Source organism: Schistocerca cancellata, chromosome 6, assembly GCF_023864275.1.
Source record: "Schistocerca cancellata isolate TAMUIC-IGC-003103 chromosome 6, iqSchCanc2.1, whole genome shotgun sequence".
NCBI lineage: Eukaryota > Metazoa > Arthropoda > Insecta > Orthoptera > Acrididae > Schistocerca > Schistocerca cancellata.
This window is the reverse complement of record NC_064631.1, coordinates 512,629,118-512,654,450: the sequence shown is the minus strand read 5'-3', so window position 1 is coordinate 512,654,450 and position 25,333 is coordinate 512,629,118. Positions and strand designations below refer to the sequence as shown.

Below are 25,333 nucleotides of genomic sequence, written 5' to 3'. Positions count from 1 at the left end.
TTTCGTAAAAAAGTGAAGTCTTCTTATGTCCCGACCAGATTAGATTGTGTGATTGTTGTATTGAATGCTTACGCCGAAAATAATATTTATTTACTGTCAATATTTTAGTATGGTTTCATTTAATTGGTCTTGTCAGTACATATTAGATTGTAGCAGCATACTCTTGCTGACTTTTTTTCTTAATTTATATAGCTGAAAGAGAACTCGTGCACGTTTGTTAGCTAAGTAATTTATATGTCCATCCCAAGATAGTCTTTTATCAACCATAATTCCAAGTAATTTTACACTCGGACCGCAGAGACAGGTACCTTAGTGTCCAGTAATGACTGGTGTGTAGAATGATTGAATTTCGAACTTAAAAAGAAAAATATGAGGCATTGTTGAAGAAAAATCGTCGACCGGAGATGAAATGCGAGGGGAAGTGGATTTCTCAATGTAATCTTAACCAAAGGTTAGTGTCTAGTACTGATTGACGTATGAAATGATTGAATGCAGTGTCAAAGCATTCCACGGTAGTATGATAAACCAGACGTACTGTTTATTATGTCCTGTATACAACCACAATAGTTTTAGCATGTACCTGGCCATGTCAATGTGGTTTATGTAAGCAGTATAATTTGCTAAGACAAGATTATGCAAAATACGAATTGCATCACAACATGAGCGGATACCTTAAACTATGCAGAAGTCTCGTTACTTTTGCTGGATGCAGCTTGCAGAAGATGGCACCAGTAAAGGTCTCTTACTCGGAGAACGAATGTGTTAGGTCATCATATACTCAGTTCTGCTTTGGAGTCTACTGTTCCGAAACGAATGGCGCAGAGCACAGCGCTACCCTGTCACAACCTCTCGAAAGTTCACAAAAGTCGAATAGTTGATACACGGTTTCTATCGTTTTCGATGTAGCGTGTTACGTCATAATGACGTCACATCGTATCCAAGTCCGGTGAACTTAGCATCCTCCCCTGCCGGTTATGTGCCTGCGGCTGTCGGGTAGCATTCATCTCACGCTAGGTGAGGAGAGCCCTACGTCATAGTGACGTAGGCACGCGTCATCATGAGTTTCACGAGTTGTCCTATCGACTGTTGTGTGCATTCTGTATATATCGACTGTTGTGTGCGTCTTGAATCTGCATTGTTATTTGTTTATGTGCTTTCATTGTCCTATTGTCCGGTGTTGCTAGCGTGTACGTCGTTCTGAACGTGGGCTCTAACGGAGATGAGAGAACTTTCGAGCAGATCCATGAAGATAGTCTGAAAGATTTCACTATCTTTCTTAGTTGATTTACAACACGAAGGCAAAATTAATTGGAACTAGACGGTTTAATGTTTCTAGCAACATTCGGAATTATCTTCAGAACCACTTAAGTTTCTCAGTTTAACGTTTCTGCCCACATGAATTATGTACAATTAATTTTATTTCATAAAAATACGAAACACTTTAATTTCTTCCTATTTCACGTTTTTATCCACATGATTTGTTCAATATTAATCGGATTGAAAACATGACTAGACACTTTTTTAACTTTCGTTATGGTTATGATTCCTTCATTCAGATATTCGTTACGTTCTAGAAACACACAATAACATCCCACATTCTTTGGACTGCAGCTTAATAATTAATTACTTTACTTTTCTGTCCACACGATTTATGCACGATTCATCGGATTTAAAAAGAATGACAAGCTTTTTTTTTATTTCGTTATGGCTCCTTCACTCAGACATTAATTATGTTCATGAAATACACAATAACATCGCAAATCGTTGGGATTACATTTAACAATTCATTCAGCTGGGATGAGCATATCACACAACTCCTGCCACTTCGTTTGTACACATGTATTTACATTTAGCTTTGACGTTATCGGTACAACTGCAAAGATCGATATACGTACTCATTTAGTCGATCTGGGTTAATTACGTCACGATGACGTAGCGTTACGTCATTATGACGTAGCGTTCTCCTCTCCTAGCGTGAGATGAATGCTACCGGCGGCTGTCGTCGCTATGAGCCGAAGATAATGGATCAATGTGACTTCGAGCAGACGTGCAGGATGCCTCACGATCCGTACTGTCAAATCAGTGAGTTTGAAAGAGGGCATGTTATTGGCGCCGGCCAGAGTGGCCGTGCGGTTCTAGGCGCTACAGTCTGGAACGGCGAGACCGCGACGGTCGCAGGTTCGAATCCTGCCTCGGGCATGGGTGTGTGTGATGTCCTTAGGTTAGTTAGGTTTAAGTAGTTCTAAGTTCTAGGGGACTGATGACCTCAGCAGTTGAGTCCCATAGTGCTCAGAGCTATCTGAACCATGTTATTGGCATAAGAGAATGTGATGCATCCATACCGCATAATGCTGCTTCTGTGGAATGAAGTATTTCGGCAGCGCAAACGGGAGTGTGCAGAATGTTCACAGAAGGCGTTAGAACACGACGAGATACGTCAGGTTACATCACCAGACCACCACCCGAGAAGGTCGACACCTTATCCGAATGGTACTGCAGGCCAGCTCAGTGTCCACCTCGGCTCTGGCGCAACAGTGGAACACACCGTACACTATCAGGGATGACAGTCCGTCGCCGTTTATTGCAGCATGGATTATGTGCACGTCGTCCACTTCACCGCCTATATTTGACTAATGTGCTTAAACATGCTAGACGACAATGGTCTATGGAATGTCGTCACTGGGAACAGGAATGGCACCAGATAATGTTTTCGGACGAATTTACGTTGTGTTTGTTTGTAAACGATGGGCGCATTTTGGTTAGCCACAGACAGGTGGAGCTGCATCTTAGTGACTGCATTCACACGAGACATGCAGCGCCACCTCAAGGCTTTATGGTGTGGGGTGCTATCGGGTACAACCACAAATTACAATGTGTGGGTATGGTGAAACGATGGGTGCAGTGCTGTGACCCAATGCCAGTCACCACAGATGAATTTTGGAACCAGGTGGATGCAGCATGAATGGCAATACCACAGGACGCCATTCACGCCTTTATGCCCGTCGATGCCGCCACGCATGGAGCAAGTTATCAGGGCCCATGGTGTACCCTCCGCCTACTAGGCAACAGAACACATGCTGAATCGAGGTGCCTGAAATGACAAATCATTTCTGCAGAACATATTAATGTACATATCCTGTGAGGATGAACGTCCATTCTCTATTCGTTCAAGATGTTCTTTTTCTCTGAACATGAGTGTAGTCTTGACTAATGTATAATAACAGATGCAAGTTTCGCTCACGGTTCCGAAACGACACAAAAGTCCTATCGATTGTGACTAAACAGCGCTGTTGAAAGATTATGCTGGATGCGTTCTGGGTCAACAATTGGCAAACCTGACACCAGTCACACACAGTTTTTGTGCAGGATATATTCCAATTATCTGCGCACTTTCGGCAATGCTGCATCACAATGTTATGTGTTTGTCATCGACCTCCGTTGTAGTTATCTTAACTTGGCAGTGAGCATCTTTCATCCTTATAGCTTATACTGCCACGTATAATCTCATTAATCTAAAAGTATTTGTGTAGAACCCCATGCATTTTAAACTGTTTTGATCAGTCCTTCAGCGTAAGCCTTAAATCGAAAAACCGAGTAATCCGAACCTTGTTAATTTTTCCCATGTTTCGTAGCAGCTGTTACAGTAACCACTTTAGACAGCTACCAACAGTTACCTTCCTGAAGTTCTAACGCAAGGTTTATTTGCAATCGGTACAAGAATTACGCTTATCAACAACAAAATTTGACAAAATTCTCAGATTTACCAGACCTACCAAACGACACTACATCTTGATTACTAACTTCTACATAGTACAACTCCCTTTCCCCTTCCACTAGAAAAAGACACCAGGGAAAAAATACTACCTGTATGCCTCTATGTATCTCTTATGCTAGGCCCACATAATGCCTCTTTTATTGAGTGCTACTGCACACTATCGGGAACGAAAGTTAATGCGAAAAAGTGACTGAACACAACGAATGATCTCTTATTGGTATATATACTATTGGTAACTGTTTTTGTTAAGACTGCAGTTTTGATGATTCTCTGTGTGACTTGCGTTAAGCGCTGTACCATCAAAGAGTAAAACAGGCGTTTTTGTTCAGGTGTTCTGTTACGCCTTTCAGTTTAATAAAAACCATCTAATAGTTTTTAACTTTACGTGTTTTATTTTATCGTAAGAAACCAAAATTACATCAGGTTATGGGCCCAGATTTGTTTTAAATAAACGGAATCTGCAATAAATACCTGACCCCAAGTGTACTCTCACCTAAACTTAAGCCGAGATGGCAGCTGAAGTGGAAAAATATCATATTCCTTTATTCGACGGAACGAATTTCAACAATTTGAAATTTAGGATGGAAATTCTCCTTGAGGAATTGGAACTATTACCATTTGGGCAAGCGAATTATCTCACAAAGGTGGAATTTGTCGATGGAGAGGAGAACACACATCCTGCCGCAAAGGGAACAAAAAAAATGGCTCTGAGCACTATGGGACTTAACTTCTGAGGTCATCAGTCCCCTAGAACTTAGAACTACTTAAACCTAACTAACCTAAGGACATCACACACATCCATGCCCGAGGCAGGATTCGAACCTGCGACCGTAGCGGTCGCGCGGTTCCAGTCTGAAGCGCCTAGAACCGCTCGACTACAGCGGCCGGCCAAAGGGAACATGATTAGCTTTCAGCTAAACAAGATCGTAAATAATTTGCTAGTTAACTACTTTCTGAAGTTTGATAAACTGATTCGTGATTTACGTTCGACTGGAGCTACCGTCGAAGTAACGGACATAATGTGCTATTTGCTTTTAACGATGCCTACGGAATACGACGTAGTGGTCACTGCAATCGAAACGCTCTCAATGAAAGACATGACGCTGAGTTTCGTGAAAAATAGGCTACTGGATGAAGAATCGAAGCGGAATGGAGTCGTCGGAAAAAAACAAAACTGATGAAACACCGCGTCCTACAGCTTTTCAGACTCAACGGTATCTAAAAAAAGGGTTCGTCAGACACTAGTAAAACAAGAAGTCAACAAGGAACTGCCTTCAACTTTACTTGTCACCGTTGAGGGAGCCTGGACACAAAACGGCTAATTGTAGAGTTAAGGTACCAAACAAGAACTCAGGAATCAGCAACTCTGTGATCGTAGCTAACGTCAAAGAGGAAGATGGGTTTTGTTTTGCAGCATCAAATGAAGATCAGTCAACGAACAAAATAAATTGGTTCATGGACTCTGGAGCAATGGAACATCTCATTAACAGTAAGATACCTATCACTAATTTAAGCAAACTGGAACAGCCAAAGTCAGATTAGGTAAGTCAGACATTTTTCTTGAGGCTAAAGTAAAAGAAGAAATTAAAGAAAGTCACTAGTGTGGTAAAAGGAAATTCAGATAACGATTAAAGATGTTTTATCTGTGCCTGATATTAATTACATTGCTGGGCATTAAAATTGCTACACCACGAAGATGACGTGCTACAGACGCGAAATTTAACCGACAGGAAGAAGATGCTGTGATATGCAAATGTTTAGCATTTGAGAGCATTCACACAAGGTTGGCGCCGGTGGCGACACCTACAGCGTGCTGACATGAGGAAAGTTTCCGACCCGATTTCTCATACACAAACAGCAGTTGACAGGCGTTGCCTGGAGAAACGTTGTGATGCCTCGTGTGAAGAGGAGAAATGCGTACCATCACGTTTACGACTTTGGTAAAGGTCGGATTGTAGCCTATCGCGATTGCGGTTTATCGTATCGCGATATTGCTGCTCGCGTTGGTCGAGATCCAATGACTGTTAGCGGAATATGGAATCGGTGGATTCAGGAGGGTAATACGGAACGCTGTGCTGGATCCCAACGGCCTCTTATTACTAGCAGTAGAGATGACAGGCATCTTATCCGCATGGCTGTAACGGATCGTGCAGCCACGTCTCGAACCCCGAGTCAAGAGATGGGGACGTTTGCAAGACAACAACCATCTGCGCGAACAGTTCGACGATGTTTGTAGCAGCATGGACTATCAGCTCGGAGACCATGGCTGCGGTTACCCTTGACGGTGCATCACAAACAGAGCGCCAGCGATGGTGTATTCAACGACGAACCTGGGTGCACGAATGGCAAAACATCATTTTTCGGATGAATCCAGGTTCTGTTAACAGCATCATAATGGTCGCATCCGTGTTTGGCGACATCGCGGTGAGCGCACATTGGAAGCGTGTATTCGTCATCGCCATACTGGCGTATCACCCAGCGTGATGGTATGGGGTGCCATTGGTTACACGTCTCGGTCACCTCTTGTTCGCATTGACGGCACTTTGAACAGTGGACGTTACATTTCAGATGTGTTACGAGCCGTGGCTCTACCCTCCATTGGATTCCTGCGAAACCCTACATTTCAGCAGGATAATGCACGACCGCATGCTGCAGGTACTGTACGGGCCTCTCTGGATACAGAAAATGTTCGACTGCTGCCCTGGCCAGCACATTCTCCAGATCTCTCACCAATTGAAAACGTCTGGTCAATGTTGGCCGAGCAACTGGCTCGTCACAATACGCCAGTCAATACTCTTGATGAACTGTGGTATCGTGTTGACGCTACATAGGCAGCTGTACCTGTAACGCCATCCAAGCTCTGTTTGACTCAATACCGAGGCGTATCAAGGCTGTTATTACGGCCAGAGGTGGTTGTTCTGAGTACTAATTTCTCAGGATCTATGCACCCAAATTGCGTGAAAATTTAATCACATGGCAGTACTAGTATAATATATTTGACCAATGAATACCCGTTTATCATCTGCATTTCTTCTTGGTGTAGCAATTTTAATGGCCAGTAGTGTATGATTTGCTGTCAGTTAGAAAACTGGAAATGAACGGTTTTAGTATCACGTTTGAAAAGGCTCAAGGTTTAATTAAAAAAGGGAAAGAAACTGTTGCCATTGCAAATAGGAATGAATCTCAGTTATATATTCCAAATTTTTTGCAACGAAAAGCCTTGTCAGCTGCTTCAGCTGCAACTAATGCGAAACTGTGGCGTAGCAGAATACGCCATTTGAGTAATGATAACATTAAACGCCTCCAGTCACAAGTTGATGGTATGGAACTGGATACTTCAACAATCCCAACGGAACAATGTTCAAATTGTGTCGAGGGAAAACAATCACAGCTGCCACACAATCACAATAGGAAACATGCCACCAGACCTCTTCAGTTGATCCACAGAGATCTGTGTGGGCCAATTGCACCGCAATTGTTCGACGGAAAGAAGTAAGCGCTCACGTTCGTCGACGACTTTACACATTTCACAGTGGCCTGTGCACTGGAAGTGAAGTCAGAGGTAACTCACTATCTGAAGATGTTTCACGCCATGCCTACAGCTCATTTCAACTTGAAGATTAGCAGATGACAGTGGTCGTGAATACATGCCAAATGAATTGAAACAGCTTTTTTGAATAACAAGGAATACAGTTTGAGTTTACAGTCAGATATACTCCTCAGCAAAATGGTGTTTCAGAGCGAATGAACAGAACTTTTATTGAGAAAGCTCGTTGTATGGTACTTCAGTGTAAATTAGATAAAATGTTCTGGTCAGAAGCTGTTCTTAATGCCGTGTACTTGCTTAATAGAAGTCCTACCGCAGCTTTGGAAGGAAAGGTGCCTTGCAGCTTTGTGGTATAACGAGAAGCCTAATTTGAGTAAGCTGAGAGTATTCGGATGTATTGCTTATCTACTGGTACCAAAGGAATTGAGGACAGGGAAATATGAAGGCAAGTCCTTAAAATACTATTTCGCTGGTTACTGTCCTAAAGGGCTACAAGCTTTGGTGTCCAAAGGAAGGAAAAATAATCACAGGAAGGAACATTGTTTTCTACGAAGGAAGATTTAACGTTGAAAGTAAACCAGCTGAGGACTGGATCCCAGAATCTGTACAGAAATCACCAGAGAAGGATGATAATGAAGAAGACATCGTCGAAGAAGATGCCAAACCAAGTGATGGGGGTCATGAAAGAATTCCCATACCAGAACTGACCAGTGACGAAGAGGAAGCTGAAAATTTGTAGGAGCTGTTCGATGTTCTACCAGGAAGAGGAACCCTCCTAAATATCTGAAAGACTATGCTGTTCTTGCACTCAATGCTGATTTATTTGTGGATGATGTACCGAAAAGTTACAAGGAAATTGAAAATCGTGAAGATAAGAAATAATGGTATAAAGCTGTACAGGATAAAACTGACTCTATAAAGGAAAACAATACTTGGATCTTTGTTAAATTACCACCTGGAAGGAAGACTATTGGCGGTAAGTGAGTGTTCAAATTGAAAAAGGACAAGGATGGAAATATCATAAGACACAAGGCTAGACTTGTGGCAAAATGATGTTCACAGAAAAGGGGATTTGACTATCATGAAACATATGCAATAGTGTCTCGACTTGCAACTGTTAGAATAATGCTAGTTATTGCAATCTAACTAGGACTGGTTCTGGAACAATTTGATGTCGCCAAAGCTTTTCTTCATGAATTACTGAAGGAGGAAATATACATGACTATTCCCGAAGGAGTGGGTATTCCAGAAGAATTGAAAGACACTACTGGTTTGGTCTGCAGATTACAGAAATATTTATACGGCTTAAAGCAAGCACCACTAGCATGGAATCACTCTATTCATACCTTTCTTATGTCTATACGATTCACTCAGTCAGAAGCAGATAAATGTCTTTACTATATAATTTTAAAGGAAGTTGTCATTTATATTGTGCTCTATGTTGATGACATTTTGATGGCAGGAAGTAATAGAGAGGAAATGGACAGAGTGAAATTTAAGTTAAAGCAGAAGTTCAAAATAAAGGAACTGGGAGAACCACAATCATACTTGGGAATCGAGATTTCTATGAACAACGGAGAAATGCATCTGAGCCAAACATAATATTTGAAGTATTTGCTACAACGATTCAACATGCAAGATTGTAGTCCGTTCAAGACGCCCATGGAAGTTAAACTGAAAATCAAGGAAGGAAAAATGATCGATAAGCCCTCCAAGAGTTCATGTTTGATGTACGTAATGACAGCAACAAGGCCTGATTTGTGTGCTGTGGTCAACGTCTTGAGCAGATACCAAAACAATCCATCGTAACAACTCTGGAAAAGCTTAAAAAGAATTTTGAGATGTATCAAAGGAACCGTCAATATGAGACTACATTATCGAAAGGGGAATCAAGCAGTTCTTCTGGCCTATGCTGATACAAACTGGAATAGAAAAGAAGACGCAAGATCTACCTCTGGTTATCTATTAAAATGTTTTGGAAACACCGTTTGTTGGGCAACAAAGAAACAGACTAGTGTTGCTTTGTCTTCTTCAGAGGCAGAATATGTAGCTCTGGCGACAGCTGCAGCTGAGTTACTCTGGGTGAAATATTTGCTGGACGATATTCAAATTCCACTCCAGCTACCAATTCGTATATTTGAGGATAATCAGTCCTGTATACGGTTACTGAAAACATGGGAACATCGACGGTTGAAACACGTCAATGTTAATTATAATTTTGTGCGTCAACTTCACCACCGCAGTGTCATCACGGCCGAGCATGTACGTTCGGAGGACCAGATTGCAGATATTGCTTTGAGGAGCTTTTTGGGTTTATTTTAATTTTTGTTAACGTTAAATGTAAAATCATTAAACTGAGATGGGGTTTTAAGATTGCAATTTTAATGATTCTCTATGTGACTTAGGTGCTGTACCATCAAAGAGTAAAACAGGCGTTTTTGTTCAGTTGTTCTGTTACGCCTTTCAGTTTAATAAAAACCATCTAATAGTTTTTAACTTTACGTGTGTTATTTTATCGTAAAAAACTAAAATTACATCAGTTCTGAAACTACAAAAATTCCGTCATTACGTTGACAACCCACTCCACATAAACGAACAACGATGTCTCCGGTCACCAAACCTATTTAGTTGAAAAATCCAAGTTGTGAAGGTATTTGAGTTAGTTCGATCTAAATTTCAGTCACTGTCTTAAAGAACCAGATGTAGTAGCTTGGCGAGCTACTCGTGGATAGAATATACAAGAGAAGCTTTAGATATGAAAAGAGTAAATCTGACAGGAGGCATTACTACGAACAGAGCAGCATGGTTTTATCAAGATGTTTCGGAATTGGCTGTTCACAAGAAGAAAGCATTTTAAAATACAAAGGCAGTCAAATTCGAGACGATTATAGCGAGTGTAAGGTCATTTGTAATCGGGCGAACTCGGATGTTCGAAAAATAAAAGAGTATCATCAGGAACGATATACAAAATGTACGGAACGAGACCTTTATGGAACCCGGAAAAAAGTGTGGTGGATGCTCCAAAAGCAAAAGAAGGATGTTAATGAACGCATTCAGATGCAATTTTACCCATCGGTAGCACATTGGCACTCATCTTTAACCAACACACCAAACTAGACTTCTCACAAGCAATTGTATTGTGATAGGTATTCGAATAAATACAGTAATGAAATTAAAAGTGGCCAAATAAAAACACATGCAGTATTTGCTTTTATGTTTACATGTAGTGTCAGGCCGCAGACGTATTGCTAGAAGAACTGTGTTTGAGAATCATTGTATCGAAAGTGCTTAGTACATCACTATTAATATTCTCAATGTTAAAAGCGAAATAAACATTTGTAAATGAAAATCTAATTATCACAAAACGTGTGACAACAGTACATGACTCCAACAAGCAGCTCAAAAATTCTTAGCCTCCTTTCCTAGCGAAATTGATGTACGCCTACACGTTCATATTTACATTTGAACGGTCTAAGCATAACACCAGCTCCGCAACTTAGGCAACCGCTGTTGGCGTTAACGACATTCATTTTCTTCAATAGAACACGTACCTGAGACATGTTGTTACTCCAGACATTGCTGCAGACACTAGGTGATTCAGATCTCCGTAAGTTGGAGTAGTGAGTTTTAATGTGCGGAAGCAGATATCATACAGAGCTTCATTGTCGATGCAGTATGTCTCGTCGGAGTTCTCAACTAGCTGATGGACGGAGAGAGTGGCATTATATGGTTCAACAACTGTGTCAGAGACCTGTGAAATAATATCATCAATCACTGAATGGCACAACAGTACATGTTAAAGGATATGTAGTGACAACTGAAAGGTTGTGCCAGGCCAAGACTCGAACCGGGAATTCCTGATTATTACGAGCAATCGTCTTAACCACTAGGTAACGTGAGCTCGCCTCCAAACCTGGCACAAACGTTAATTGGCACACATCTCCATTGCTTGCAGCGTATTTAACTCAGTACATGTCAACATTAATACAACTTCCGCCCTTACCTTAGGTGATGGCACAACACTGAAGGTGTTCATAATGCGGTCAGGGTACTCCTCCCTTATTTTCGATATCAGCAGCGTTCCCATGCCAGAACCAGTTCCACCGCCCAGCGAGTGAGTTAGCTGGAATCCCTGAAGACAGTCACAACTTTCTGCTTCTTTCCTCACAACATCAAGCACCGAATCCATCAATTCAGCTCCTTCCGTGTAGTGTCCCTTCGCCCAATTGTTGCCTGCTCCACTCTGCCCAAAAACGAAATTATCGGGGCGAAACAGTTGTCCAAATGGCCCAGACCTGACTGAGTCCATAGTACCAGGCTCCAGGTCCACGAGAATGGCTCGTGGCACATATTTCCCTCCTATGAGAAAAAAATTGACTGTTGGTATTCAGAATTGGAAACATAGCTGTCAGTAACTAAAACCGAAACGGTCAAGTATTTGAAGTATGAGATCTTCATCACATGCATGTTTATTTTATTTCAGAAGACAGCCGGAATGACCATTAAATGCAATGTTCTCTATAGTACTGTGGAAAGAAATGCCTTTGGAAAGAAATACCGTGAATTTAGCTTGTCACAATTTTAAAACTCTAAATCAAGATATTCTGATGGCTTTTCGAACTATGAATTTTGTCGCAAAGGATTATGCATCTCCCTCCACAAAAATCAGTCGAATAAAACCTAAATAAATTTACCCCAGGTCTTGTTATGGTAACGCTCAAAATTCGATAAAAATGATTTGTTTAAATATTTAGAGCAACTGTTTCCCACAGTTAACAGAACAAATTTATAAGCAAGTAGAAACAACGAAAGAAATGAAACAGTCTCATAGTCGATGGTAATCTCAAATGAGGTATGTTATCTGCGTAAATAGCCATATATTCATCGATGTAAAATTTTCAGTAATTAATAAGGTATACTACAAGTAAAGTGTCACAAATAACTATAATTTACAGTGAATTACCTGTTGCTTCGTTGTAGTACACATTTATGCGCTCCAGTTGTAAATCAGAATCGCCATGGTACGTTCCAGTCGGATCTATTCCATGTTCATCGGAAATTACCTCCCAGAACTGAAAAAAGAATATTATTATTTGTATCACTAAAATGCGAAGCTTATGGGATAACTTGCAATAAAACTACTTGAATACCTTCGCCCCTATTTGATTTCCACATTGTCCAGCTTGAATATGTGCTATCTCGCGCATATTTAATCGGTCTTAAATTACCACTTGCTATCGCAAACCACTCGCATTCCCTATCTTTTAGCGTTGGAGTATGTGTTGACTGCTGTACGAAATTTAGAAATGTGCGTGTTACAACAATAGACTGCGGAATAGTTAGTAAACAGGAAAATCCGATATGAAGTTAAAAACTTTTCTTGCGGAAATTACACCGCCAGAACGTACTTTATCCTGTTCTGAAAGCGTCTACTGTCATTTTACCATTACAAAGCCGCAACTGACGTTTATTTACCTAAATGGTATCGGAACTACTTTCTGTAGCTATAAAACGCGGTTAAATAAGGTTTATTTGGTGCTTTGTTGAAAAAGCAAAGAATATCCATCTAAGAAGAATCTAAAATCAGGAACACAGCTTTGTAACTTTTTGTGATTTTTTTACATTAGTTTTTATAAAAATATACAACGAAGGAACATTCAAGCTACGAATTCTTAGTTTTGTTTTTATTTTGCGAGACATCTGTCCCCTTCTTGGCATTTTCTACACTATAATCACACTACCAAATAGAATTTTTTTATGCAAACATTTATGTCGGCTCTCCCCTTTTATCTGCTTCCTACAAACACAGATACAATGAAAGAGCCATTTTAGGTCTTTGAAGACATTTTACTGTATTTTTCTTTACTGTTTTAAACTGTTAATTCAGTGTTTATTTCATAGGGACAGATGAATGGAAACCGGCTAGAAAAGTATGTTTATGGGGATACCCTTGTCAGAAATGTTACCTCCAAGAGCGCGTGCAGTCGAGCAGGCCACGAACTTATGATATATAGTGCATATTGGGGCATTGATTTCCGATTTTAAGTTCACACGAAGAAACACAAAATTCTGTGTCCGCTGATTGAATAGTGATTTCTCTCCATGGGAAAAATTACAGTTGCAGTGTCCATTGCCTAGTAGCTCTCGATTAGTACTGGTTGACCTCACACAACAGAAAAAGGCGCCACAACTTAAAAGTGTTAGTTAAACGTTTTCGTCTTTTTATCGGAAATTGGACTAGTGCGTGCAGAGTAGCTTCTTCCGGACTGTTGCTTCCAGCGCTATTATGCGGTAAGGTGGCTACTCACGTAACTCCATGCTTGACAAGCAGGCCTGAGCAAGCGTTCTGCACAAGCATGCACAAATCCTTCATGCTTCCACATGGCTCAAGTATGCTTGTACAAGCACCATTACGTACCTGAAATATGTGCAGTTCATACCACAATGCGTTCACATTACTGATCTAAGATAGCTATAGATTTTGCGAAGAGTTTTACTTTTCCGTCCTGTGGTAGCCGTATTGATAGAAACTACACATAGAGAGTCCCTCAAGAGAATGTCATCAAGAATTTGAAAAACAACGAAGTCCTATCTATAGATGATATTTCCATAGAAATGCTGACTGTGATAGGAGAGGAATGTATGCGTGCTTTACATTTAATATGTAAGAGTTACGTATGTTCTAATTCTTCATCACAAAAAACGGTCAATTACGAACTGCTCCAGTTATCGGACTACAGCATTAGTATCGCATGCAAGCAAAGTTCTCTTGCACATAATTAATCAACGCCTAAAGAAATTCCTGTATTCTGCGATTTCTATGGAACAGACAGGTTTTGAGATAGGTAAAGATACTCGAGAGACAATCATGTATTTGAGGTAGATGTCTGAAAAAGATCGTAAAATCTGTGTCCGTGCCTTCATTTGTTTCCTATATTATGAAAAGTCCTTTGACTGTGTCTTGTGGTCAATGTGTCTGCGTTCCGAAACACCCAGCATCATTACTGAAGGGCCTTAAATACAGTCATATTGCAACCATAAAGATGGATGATGAATACTAGGAGTTTTCGATGTGACAAACGGAGTCAATGTACTGTCACCTCAGCTCTGCAACATCTATGCGGTGTATCTCATCATTCCACATTGAACTGTTGGAATGGTAGAATTTCAATCGACGGCAGGAAAAACAGCAGTTTACGTTTTGCTGATGTTACCTCTCATTGCAAGAACTGAGGGCGAACTTAGTAATGTGTTCTCCACAGTGAAGAATTACTAGTTTAAATTTCGGTCTAGGTATAAGCATGAAAAAGAACGACCAAACTAATGGCTATTGATTGACAGGGTTTAGTTCAAATCCAACTTACAAAATGCTTAAAGAATCTGAAGGTAGCGAATGATTGTGTATATCTAGGCTCTCTGATCATTGAAAAAGGACATTGCGATAAAGAAAAAAAAAAGAACGACGAATCGTCCTTGGCCGAGTTGCAATGGTTAAGCTCAGTAAGATTTGACAGAAGTGGGCAACAGCCAAAACGACGGATGACGCGCTCGGTGGAGTCACTGGTGTTCCCGGTGTTCTTATATGGCAGCCAGACCTGGACGATGAAAGCCACTGACAAGAACAGAATTGATGTCATTGAGATGTGGTCTTGGAGGAAGATGTTACGTGTACCATGGTCAGCAAGAAGAACCAATGCTTCAGTTGTAGAATAACGTAGCACCACAATTTATCTTCCCGTGTCAGTCAAAGCTACTTCCAGTAACTTGGGCACATTTTGAGAAGAGAAGGGGATAGTTTAGGAAAGACCAACTTGCAAGATGAAGTTGAAAACAGAAGGCCACAAGGAAGAGCAGCAAGTAGATGAACTGAAGATCCCTGTGGATGGAGACGTCTGTTCGAAGGTTCAGTTAGTTAAGAAATAAATGAAGAAATGAGATCACGTCATTCGGTCCTGATAAATCGACTAATGATGATGATGATGAGTTCCTCCAGCTGCTAGTGGCTCATTTTATTTTAATTACACACGTGTTGCAGTACGGCTCTACTAGTAATTGTAGACGTAAATGATAGACTTAGTGTTTTCAATTTCGGTATAAATGACAGGATACCGGATGGACGTGCTTTTCAGAATACAGAATTTTTTAGGTGACATTTGTGTCATTGAACATTTCAGAGAGACAGAAGTCGTCAAAAGTTCACGAAAACTGTGTAGGCATAGGAGATGATGCTTTTCATTTGAGGCTTATTATTGAGAAGGTTTTTGGGATATTTACAATTATCTTTAGGATTTTTCAGATCGCTCTACATTTGGAACTAGGGCCCATTGACAAAGTAATAAAAGCAACCCTTGCTTTACGTGATTATTTAATAGCTACTAGGAGTCAAACCTACCACCAAACATCTTCTACAAGGCCTGAATTTACGCAAATTTATCGTCTACATGCTCAAGCAAACTTGGCGTAAAACGTTAGATCATTCGTGCTCGTCAAGCATGCAGTTACGCGAGTAGTCCCTTTAAGGCGCCTCACATATGCGACAGCAGGACACTGTCACTAATGATATAGTTTGCCAGCAGAAGGTCTCCCATGAGTCAAGCCTTCGGTTCTGTGCCAGCAGTCGAGAATAAAGTATCTTTGTACGCCACCGGTTACTTACAATAAAGTAGGCTTCGTCAGCGATAATTAGCGTTAAAGTAACCAAGAAAATACTATTACACCTCCATGGAGGATACGTACTATCAGAATCATTGCAACATATATCAACATTGAGCGTGTGGTTTTAGTTTTAAGTTTGGTTGTAGAGCTTCACTGTTAACGTTTTTTTAACAGTGTGAGCAATGCAAAAAATTTAAAAAATTGAAGAGGATAACTTTAACTGAGTTTTATTCTTGCTAGATAGTCTTTATTTTAACATATCTAAACTTTCCTGCATCTGGATCTGAATTTTCTCCCTGACTGCAGGTTTCTTGGGGCAGGTCTTCGTACAGAATCACAGACTATACAATTGTTACTTCCTGAGGCCGGTAAAGAGGGGACGCCATTGGTGCATATGAGTGTTTCTAATCATTAGAAGTACAAATTTTTCTGTATTTTACAGTATTACTGTTCAGGGAAGAATGCCCCCCTTGTGAAAGCAATACCAACATGTGCTTAAGGAAGAATCTGGAACAATATTAGGCCTACACGAAAGCAATCTGTATTAACTACATCCCTCCGAAGGAGGTAGAAAGTAATGACATATTTTATAGACACCGTTTACATCGACATCTTCATACTTGCAAATCACCCTGAAGAGCATGGCACTACGATGTTCGTCGCCGTGCTTCAGACGATGAGGTAAAGGCCTGGGTATTATTATTATTAGTTTGCATCCGTCTTCTGACTATAATCCGTTCATCATAAGAATAAACCTGATTTAAAAATTGCACTATGTATTAGGACACTGTCACTAATGATATAGTTTGCCAGCGGAAGGTCTCCCATGAGTCAAGCCTTCGGTTCTGTGCCAGCAGTCGAGAATAAAGTATCTTTGTACGCCACCGGTTACTTACAATAAAGTAGGCTTCGTCAGCGATAATTAGCGTTAAAGTAACCAAGAAAATACTATTACACCTCCATGGAGGATACGTACTATCAGAATCATTGCAACATATATCAACATTGAGCGTGTGGTTTTAGTTTTAAGTTTGGTTGTAGAGCTTCACTGTTAACGTTTTTTTAACAGTGTGAGCAATGCAAAAAATTTAAAAAATTGAAGAGGATAACTTTAACTGAGTTTTATTCTTGCTAGATAGTCTTTATTTTAACATATCTAAACTTTCCTGCATCTGGATCTGAATTTTCTCCCTGACTGCAGGTTTCTTGGGGCAGGTCTTCGTACAGAATCACAGACTATACAATTGTTACTTCCTGAGGCCGGTAAAGAGGGGACGCCGTTGGTGCATATGAGTGTTTCTAATCATTAGAAGTACAAATTTTTCTGTATTTTACAGTATTACTGTTCAGGGAAGAATGCCCCCCTTGTGAAAGCAATACCAACATGTGCTTAAGGAAGAATCTGGAACAATATTAGGCCTGCACGAAAGCAATCTGTATTAACTACATCCCTCCGAAGGAGGTAGAAAGTAATGACATATTTTATAGACACCGTTTACATCGACATCTTCATACTTGCAAATCACCCTGAAGAGCATGGCACTACGATGTTCGTCGCCGTGCTTCAGACGATGAGGTAAAGGCCTGGGTATTATTATTATTAGTTTGCATCCGTCTTCTGACTATAATCCGTTCATCATAAGAATAAACCTGATTTAAAAATTGCACTATGTATTAGGACACTGTCACTAATGATATAGTTTGCCAGCAGAAGGCCTCCCATGAGTCAAGCCTTCGGTTCTGTGCCAGCAGTCGAGAATAAAGTATCTTTGTACGCCACCGGTTACTTACAATAAAGTAGGCTTCGTCAGCGATAATTAGCGTTAAAGTAACCAAGAAAATACTATTACACCTCCATGGAGGATACGTACTATCAGAATCATTGCAACATATATCAACATTGAGCGTGTGGTTTTAGTTTTAAGTTTGGTTGTAGAGCTTCACTGTTAACGTTTTTTTAACAGTGTGAGCAATGCAAAAAATTTAAAAAATTGAAGAGGATAACTTTAACTGAGTTTTATTCTTGCTAGATAGTCTTTATTTTAACATATCTAAACTTTCCTGCATCTGGATCTGAATTTTCTCCCTGACTGCAGGTTTCTTGGGGCAGGTCTTCGTACAGAATCACAGACTATACAATTGTTACTTCCTGAGGCCGGTAAAGAGGGGACGCCGTTGGTGCATATGAGTGTTTCTAATCATTAGAAGTACAAATTTTTCTGTATTTTACAGTATTACTGTTCAGGGAAGAATGCCCCCCTTGTGAAAGCAATACCAACATGTGCTTAAGGAAGAATCTGGAACAATATTAGGCCTGCACGAAAGCAATCTGTATTAACTACATCCCTCCGAAGGAGGTAGAAAGTAATGACATATTTTATAGACACCGTTTACATCGACATCTTCATACTTGCAAATCACCCTGAAGAGCATGGCACTACGATGTTCGTCGCCGTGCTTCAGACGATGAGGTAAAGGCCTGGGTATTATTATTATTAGTTTGCATCCGTCTTCTGACTATAATCCGTTCATCATAAGAATAAACCTGATTTAAAAATTGCACTATGTATTCTTCAGCGTTTTCTGGAACCTCATTGGATTTCATATTCAAGTGGGACTGCAGCCAATCTGTCGCATGTACTGTCAAGTACGATAATAATGGTACGTTTTGTGCTGTGCGTTATGGGCACATCGACCTCGCGATAATACGGGACAACAGCTTTACCGCGCATTTAACTTCGTACTGGCAGGTCAGCTGATACAGCTAGCCTCAGTGACATGGCCAGCTGCAGTTCACACGAGAAACGAGACGAACAGAGGAGCAATACAGGTTCGAATGTCATTTAATTTTTAAGCAGCATGAAATAATACACTGCAAATCTCCCACAATACGCTTCTTAGACGACTAGAAGAAAACCGCACAAACGAAAAAATGGCTGACATCGAAATAAGTGTACAAGGAATAGAAAAGCAACTGGAATCACTCAACAGAGGAAAGTCCACTGGACCTGACGGGATACCAATTCGATTCTACACAGAGTACGCGAAAGAACTTGCCCCCCTTCTAACAGCCGTGTACCGCAAGTCTCTAGAGGAACGGAAGGTTCCAAATGATTGGAAAAGAGCACAGGTAGTCCCAGTCTTCAAGAAGGGTCGTCGAGCAGATGCGCAAAACTATAGACCTATATCTCTGACGTCGATCTGTTGTAGAATTTTAGAACATGTGTTTTGCTCGAGTATCATGTCGTTTTTGGAAACTCAGAATCTACTATGTAGGAATCAACATGGATTCCGGAAACAGCGATCGTGTGAGACCCAACTCGCTTTATTTGTTCATGAGACCCAGAAAATATTAGATACAGGCTCCCAGGTGGATGCTATTTTTCTTGACTTCCGGAAGGCGTTCGATACAGTTCCGCACTGTCGCCTGATAAAGAAAGTAAGAGCCTACGGAATATCAGACCAGCTGTGTGGCTGGATTGAAGAGTTTTTAGCAAACAGAACACAGCATGTTGTTATCAACGGAGAGACGTCTACAGATATTAAAGTAACGTCTGGCGTGCCACAGGGGAGTGTTATGGGACCATTGCTTTTCACAATATATATAAATGACCTAGTAGATAGTGTCGGAAGTTCCATGCGGCTTTTCGCGGATGATGCTGTAGTATACAGAGAAGTTGCAGCATTAGAAAATTGTAGCGAAATGCAGGAAGATCTGCACCGGATAGGCACTTGGTGCAGGGAGTGGCAACTGACCCTTAACATAGACAAATGTAATGTATTGCGAATACATAGAAAGAAGGATCCTTTATTGTATGATTATATGATAGCGGAACAGACACTGGTAGCAGTTACTTCTGTAAAATATCTGGGAGTATGCGTGCGGAACGATTTGAAGTGGAATGATCATATAAAATTAATTGTTGGTAAGGCGGGTACCAGGTTGAGATTCATTGGGAGAGTCCTTAGAAAATGTAGTCCATCAACAAAGGAGGTGGCTTACAAAACACTCGTTCGACCTATACTTGAGTATTGCTCATCAGTGTGGGATCCGTACCAGATCGGGTTGACGGAGGAGATAGAGAAGATCCAAAGAAGAGCGGCGCGTTTCGTCACAGGGTCATTTGGTAACCGTGATAGCGTTACGGAGATGTTTAACAAACTCAAGTGGCAGACTCTGCGAGAGAGGCGCTCTGCATCGCGGTGTAGCTTGCTCGCCAGGTTTCGAGAGCGTGCGTTTCTGGATGAGGTATCGAATATATTGCTTCCCCCTACTTATACCTCCCGAGGAGATCACGAATGTAAAATTAGAGAGATTAGAGCGCGCACAGAGGCTTTCAGACAGTCGTTCTTCCCGCGAACCATACGCGACTGGAACAGGAAAGGGAGGTAATGACAGTGGCACGTAAAGTGCCCTCCGCCACACACCGTTGGGTGGCTTGCGGAGTATAAATGTAGATGTAGATGTAGATGTTATCGTTTTTAGCTAACGTACTATTGTGACTAAAAACAAGAACGATGAAAATTCCTGACTTAACCACAGTGTAATTTTTCTGCATAAGCCGTGCGTTACGTAAGAGAGTATTCAAGGATTTAGCCGTATAGTTAAATATTGAAGCCATTGAAGGTATTACTTACAGTCAGTCGTCTGGTAATCTCTTACCTCCTTCCTTATCCGAATCCGAGAAATACATTTCAGTTCTGGAAGTGTCACCTGCTACATTGATAACGAGCCTATCAATAAGAGAATCCGCGAAGCCAACCAGGCGCAGCATTTTCTCTTCTTTTATGACGAGCCGTTCTATATGCCGCCAGCGTTCGGCAGTGACGTGTGAAAAAGCTGCGTGTCGCCACTGTCAGTGATTGCAGACCGAGCGCCGCCACACGGCAGGTCGAGAGACACTTCCTAGCACTCGCCCCAGTTGTACAGCCGACTTTGCTAGCGATGCTACCTCCTCATTCCTTAGCTAATTTTCAATATTCTTCTGTAGCTTCGATTCCCTTCTGTTTCGGTTTGCCCATAGTCAATGATTCACTGCCATACAATGCTGTACTCCAAATGTACATTATCAGAAATTTCTTCCTCAAATTAAGGCCTATGTTTGATACCAGTAGACTTCTCTTGGCCAGGAATGCCCTTTTCGCTAGTACTAGTCTGATTTTTATGTCCTCCTTGCTGCGACCATGACGAGTTATTTTGCTGCCTAGGTAGCAGAATTTCTTGACGTCGCCTACTTCGTGATCGCCTATTCAGATGTTAAGTTTCTCGCTTGTCTCATTTCTGTTACTTCTCATTACTTTCGTCTTTCATCGATTATCCCTTAGACTATTCATTCCGTTCAACAGATCCTGTAATTCTTTTTCGCTTTCACTCAGAATAGGAATGTCATCAACGAATCTTATCGTTGATATCTTTTCCGTTGAACCTTTCTTTTATTTCCGTCATTGATTCTTTGATGTGAGGATTGAACACAAGGGTCGAAAGACTATATCCCTGCGTTACAGCCGTTTAATCCGAGGACTTCGTTCTTGGTTTCCAGTCTCATTGTTTCCTCTTGGTTCTTGTACGTGTTGCATATTATGTGGTTCCATGGCAGTTGCACACGTTTTTTCATGTATTAGCAGTTATGGTGATTATTTTTGAAATAGTAAGAAGTTTAATTACTTTTTTCCATCTGTCTCGTTTTCTTTTGAATACGCCTCATAATTTGTCCAATACGTAAGGATTCGAAGCGTATTTCTCGATTATTCACTGTACACTGGTTGTTGAAACTGTAGCTAGGTTTTTGTGGAATAATTGAGATTTATCTTCAAGCGTCTAGCACTTCTGGTTTTTAGGCAAATCTGGCGCTCTCCAGGGGGGGGGGGGGGGTTCAAACAAACCCTCACCATTCACGCTGCCCTTCTTTACATACCTTCAATATTCCCCGTTACTCCTGTTTGGTATGTGTGCCGCGCAAATGAGCAATATTCTGAGATGAGGCGCATATGTGTTTCGTAAGCAGTCTCATTTGTATACTGACTGCGTTTTCGCCGTATCGTGTCAATGAACCGAAGTCCGTCACCTACCTCAGTTATTTTCTAGTCAACGTGATTATTCCATTTAATATCCATAAAATGTGTAAGTTAACTGATTCCAGTTGCGCCTCATATCTACGTTTTGTGAAGTGGACGATTTTACATTTCAGAACATTTAAAACAAGTCGACGATCTTTGCTTCACTTTATTAACTTATTAATATCTGATATGGTATTTGGGCAGCTTTTTCACGCATTACTTCGTTATAGATAACTGCATTATCTGCAAAAGGTCTGAAGTTATAAGGGGCGACCAAAAAGTTACCGTCTATGAGCATTGCTACAGCGTATAGGCAACGTAACGCCACACTGAGGCGAGTATATAAGCACTGACATATGGGTAAGGGATTAGGGCGGCATTCGTATCTTTCTACGTGTAGGCGATAAATGCGGAAACGTGAACTATGGCGACGTTACTACCATAAGTGTCCAAACGGGACCAACGTGCTGTTATTCCTTTTTTGGGTGCCGAAGGACAAACACCGGTAGTCATCCGACGGAGAATGAAGAATGTACACTACTGGCCATTAAAATTGCTACATCAAGAAGAAATGTAGATGATAAACGGGTATTCATTGGACAAATATATTATAATAGAACTGAAATGTGATTACATTTTCACACAGTTTGGGTGCATAGACCCTGATAAATCAGTACCCACAACAACCACCTCTGGCCGTAATAACGGCCTTGATACGCCTGGGCATTGAGTCAAACAGAGCTTGGATGGCGTGTACAGGTACAGCTGCCCATGCAGCTTCAACACGATACTACAATTCATCAAGAGAAGCAACTGGAGTATTGTGACGAGCCAGTCACTCGGTCAGCATTGATCAGACGTTTTCAATTGGTGAGAGATCCGGAGAATGTGCTGGCCAGGGCAGCAGTCGAACATTTTCTGTATCCAGAAAGGCCCGTACAAGAGCGGCAACATGCAGTCGGGCATTACTCTGCTGAAATGTCGGGTTTCGCAGGGATCGAATGAAGGGTAGAGCCATGGTTCGTAACACATCTGAAATGTAACGTCCACTGTTCAAAGTGCCATCAATGCGAACAAGAGGTGACCGAGACGTGTAACCAATGGCACCCCATACCATCACGCCGGGTGATACGCCAGTACGGCGATGGACGAATACACGCTTCCAATGTGCGTTCATCGCGTTGTCGCCAAACGCGGATGCGACCCTCATGATGCTGTAAGCAGAACCTGGATTCATCCGAAAAAATGACGTTTTGCCATTCGTGCACCCAGGTTCGTCGTTGAGTACACCGTCGCAGGCGCTCCTGTCTGTGATGCAGCGTCAAGGGTAACCGCAGCCATGGTCTCCGAGCTGATAGTCCATACTGCTGCAAACGTCGTCGAACTGTTCGTGCAGATGGTTGTTGTCTTGCAAACGTCCCCATCTATTCACTCAGGGATCGAGACGTGGCTGCACGATCCGTTACAGCCATGCGGATAAGATGCCTGTCATCTCGACTGCAAGTGATACGAGGCCGTTGGGATCCAGCACGGCGTTCCGTATTAACCTCCTGAACCCACCGATTCCACGTTCTGCTAACAGTCATTGGATCTCGACCAACGCGAGCGGCAGTGTCGCGATACGATAAACCGCAATGGCGATAGGCTACAATCCGACCTCTATCAAAGTCGGAAACATGATGGTACGCATTTCTCCTCCTTACACGAGGCATCACAACAACGTTTCAACAGGCAACACCGGTCAACTGCTGTCTGTGTATGAGAAATCGGGCCGGCCGGGGTGGTCTCGCGGTTCTAGGCGCGCAGGCCGGAACCGCGCGACTGCTACGGTCGCAAGTTCGAATCCTGCCTCGGGCATGGATGTGTGTGATGTCCTTAGGTTAGTTTGGTTTAAGTAGTTCTAAGTTCTAGCGGACTGATGAACACAGCTGTTAAGTCCCATATTGCTCAGAGCCAGAACCATTTGAGAAATCGGTTGGAAACTTTCCTCATGTCAGCACATTGTAGGTGTCGCCACCGGCGCCAACCTTGTGTGAATGCTCTGAAAAGCTAATCATTTGCATATCACAGCATGTTTTTCCTGTCGGTTTAGTTTCGCGTCTGTATCACGTCATCTTCGTGGTGTAGCAATTTTAATGGCCAGTAGTGTATACGGGGCATCATGTGTATCGAAAATCACCGTTGTGAAATAGTTCGGCTAGTTCTGTGACAAGGGGAGCTGCTGCTTCGTGGTAACGCAAGCCCGCATATCGCAAATGTCGTAACACAGAAGTTACGAGTGAGACAGCCGAGCACCCGCCCTATGGCGATGATATCGTCTCATCTGATTATCGCGCCCTCGGTCCCTCAAAGTAGGCCTTCAAGGGTCGACGATTCCTGTCGGATGACAATGTACAGCAGGCAGTTACGAACTTCTCCTCGCTGAAGGACATGCTGTTTTACCAGCCGGATGTCGTCCATCTGGTGTGTCGATGGAATGATTGCCTCAGTGCTCACATCAATCGTGCATCACCTCTTGCGATATTATCGTCGCGTGCAAAGTCAGCAATTAGAGTATACAACATTAACGGAAAGGTTCCAGTACTACTACCTTGGGGCACGCCTGAAGTTACTTTCTACTTTTGTTATTGAATATCCACTGACGATAAAGTGGCGTGCCCTCTTTACCAAGAAATGCCCTGTCTAGTCACAAATTTTACTTGATACCCAATATCATCAAACTACAATCTATTTTCTGATACATTTGAATCGTTAGGATTTCCTGATCTTTGGACACATTTAATTTCTGTATTCTCGGATGAAGGAACAAGAAGACTGATCAACCACAGCATCACAGAGAAAAAAAGTAGAGAATTACAACCATGATTCACTGAGAACAATAATATTGTCAAATAATCGTAAAAATGATACTAGCCTAATCTCTTCGGAGTAAAGAAATGTCACAGTAATATTTAAACAAGTATTCATAGTTTACACCTGAGGCCATAGTTGATTATCAGAACGGAAGGGAAGGGTAGTGGCTCTTACTGGTGTCCAACTTAAACGGGGCGCGTAGCTAGCGTCTGGGGCGAACTTCGACTTCGTCGCTCCCTCCCCTTACCCACCCTCCTCCCGACACGCCCAGCCGCACCCTGCCGACATCAGACAACTTTTTTCTCTTTTCTTTAATCCACAACCTACTCACTTGTCCCATCCATCCTTGTTATGTTGCTACATCTGAACGTGTCAAAAACGCAAAATTGTAATGAAGTGTTTCTCATTAACTGTTCAGTATTCTAGGCAAGATAAATTTAAGTCTG

General features: G+C 41.6%; 1 protein-coding gene across 1 annotated transcript in view; it reads right to left on the bottom strand.

The window, feature by feature from the left end:
- Nucleotides 1-12,529, bottom strand: part of LOC126190953 (tubulin beta chain) — an 82,508-nt gene extending 69,979 nt beyond the window's left edge. The window contains exons 1-4 of the mRNA XM_049931613.1: nt 12,473-12,529; nt 12,286-12,394; nt 11,326-11,681; nt 10,874-11,073 (exon numbers count right to left, since the gene is read on the bottom strand). Of these exons, the coding sequence (XP_049787570.1) occupies nt 10,874-11,073; nt 11,326-11,681; nt 12,286-12,394; nt 12,473-12,529 (722 nt within the window). The remainder of the gene's footprint in view (nt 1-10,873; nt 11,074-11,325; nt 11,682-12,285; nt 12,395-12,472) is intronic.
- Between the last annotated feature and the right edge of the window lie 12,804 nt (nt 12,530-25,333).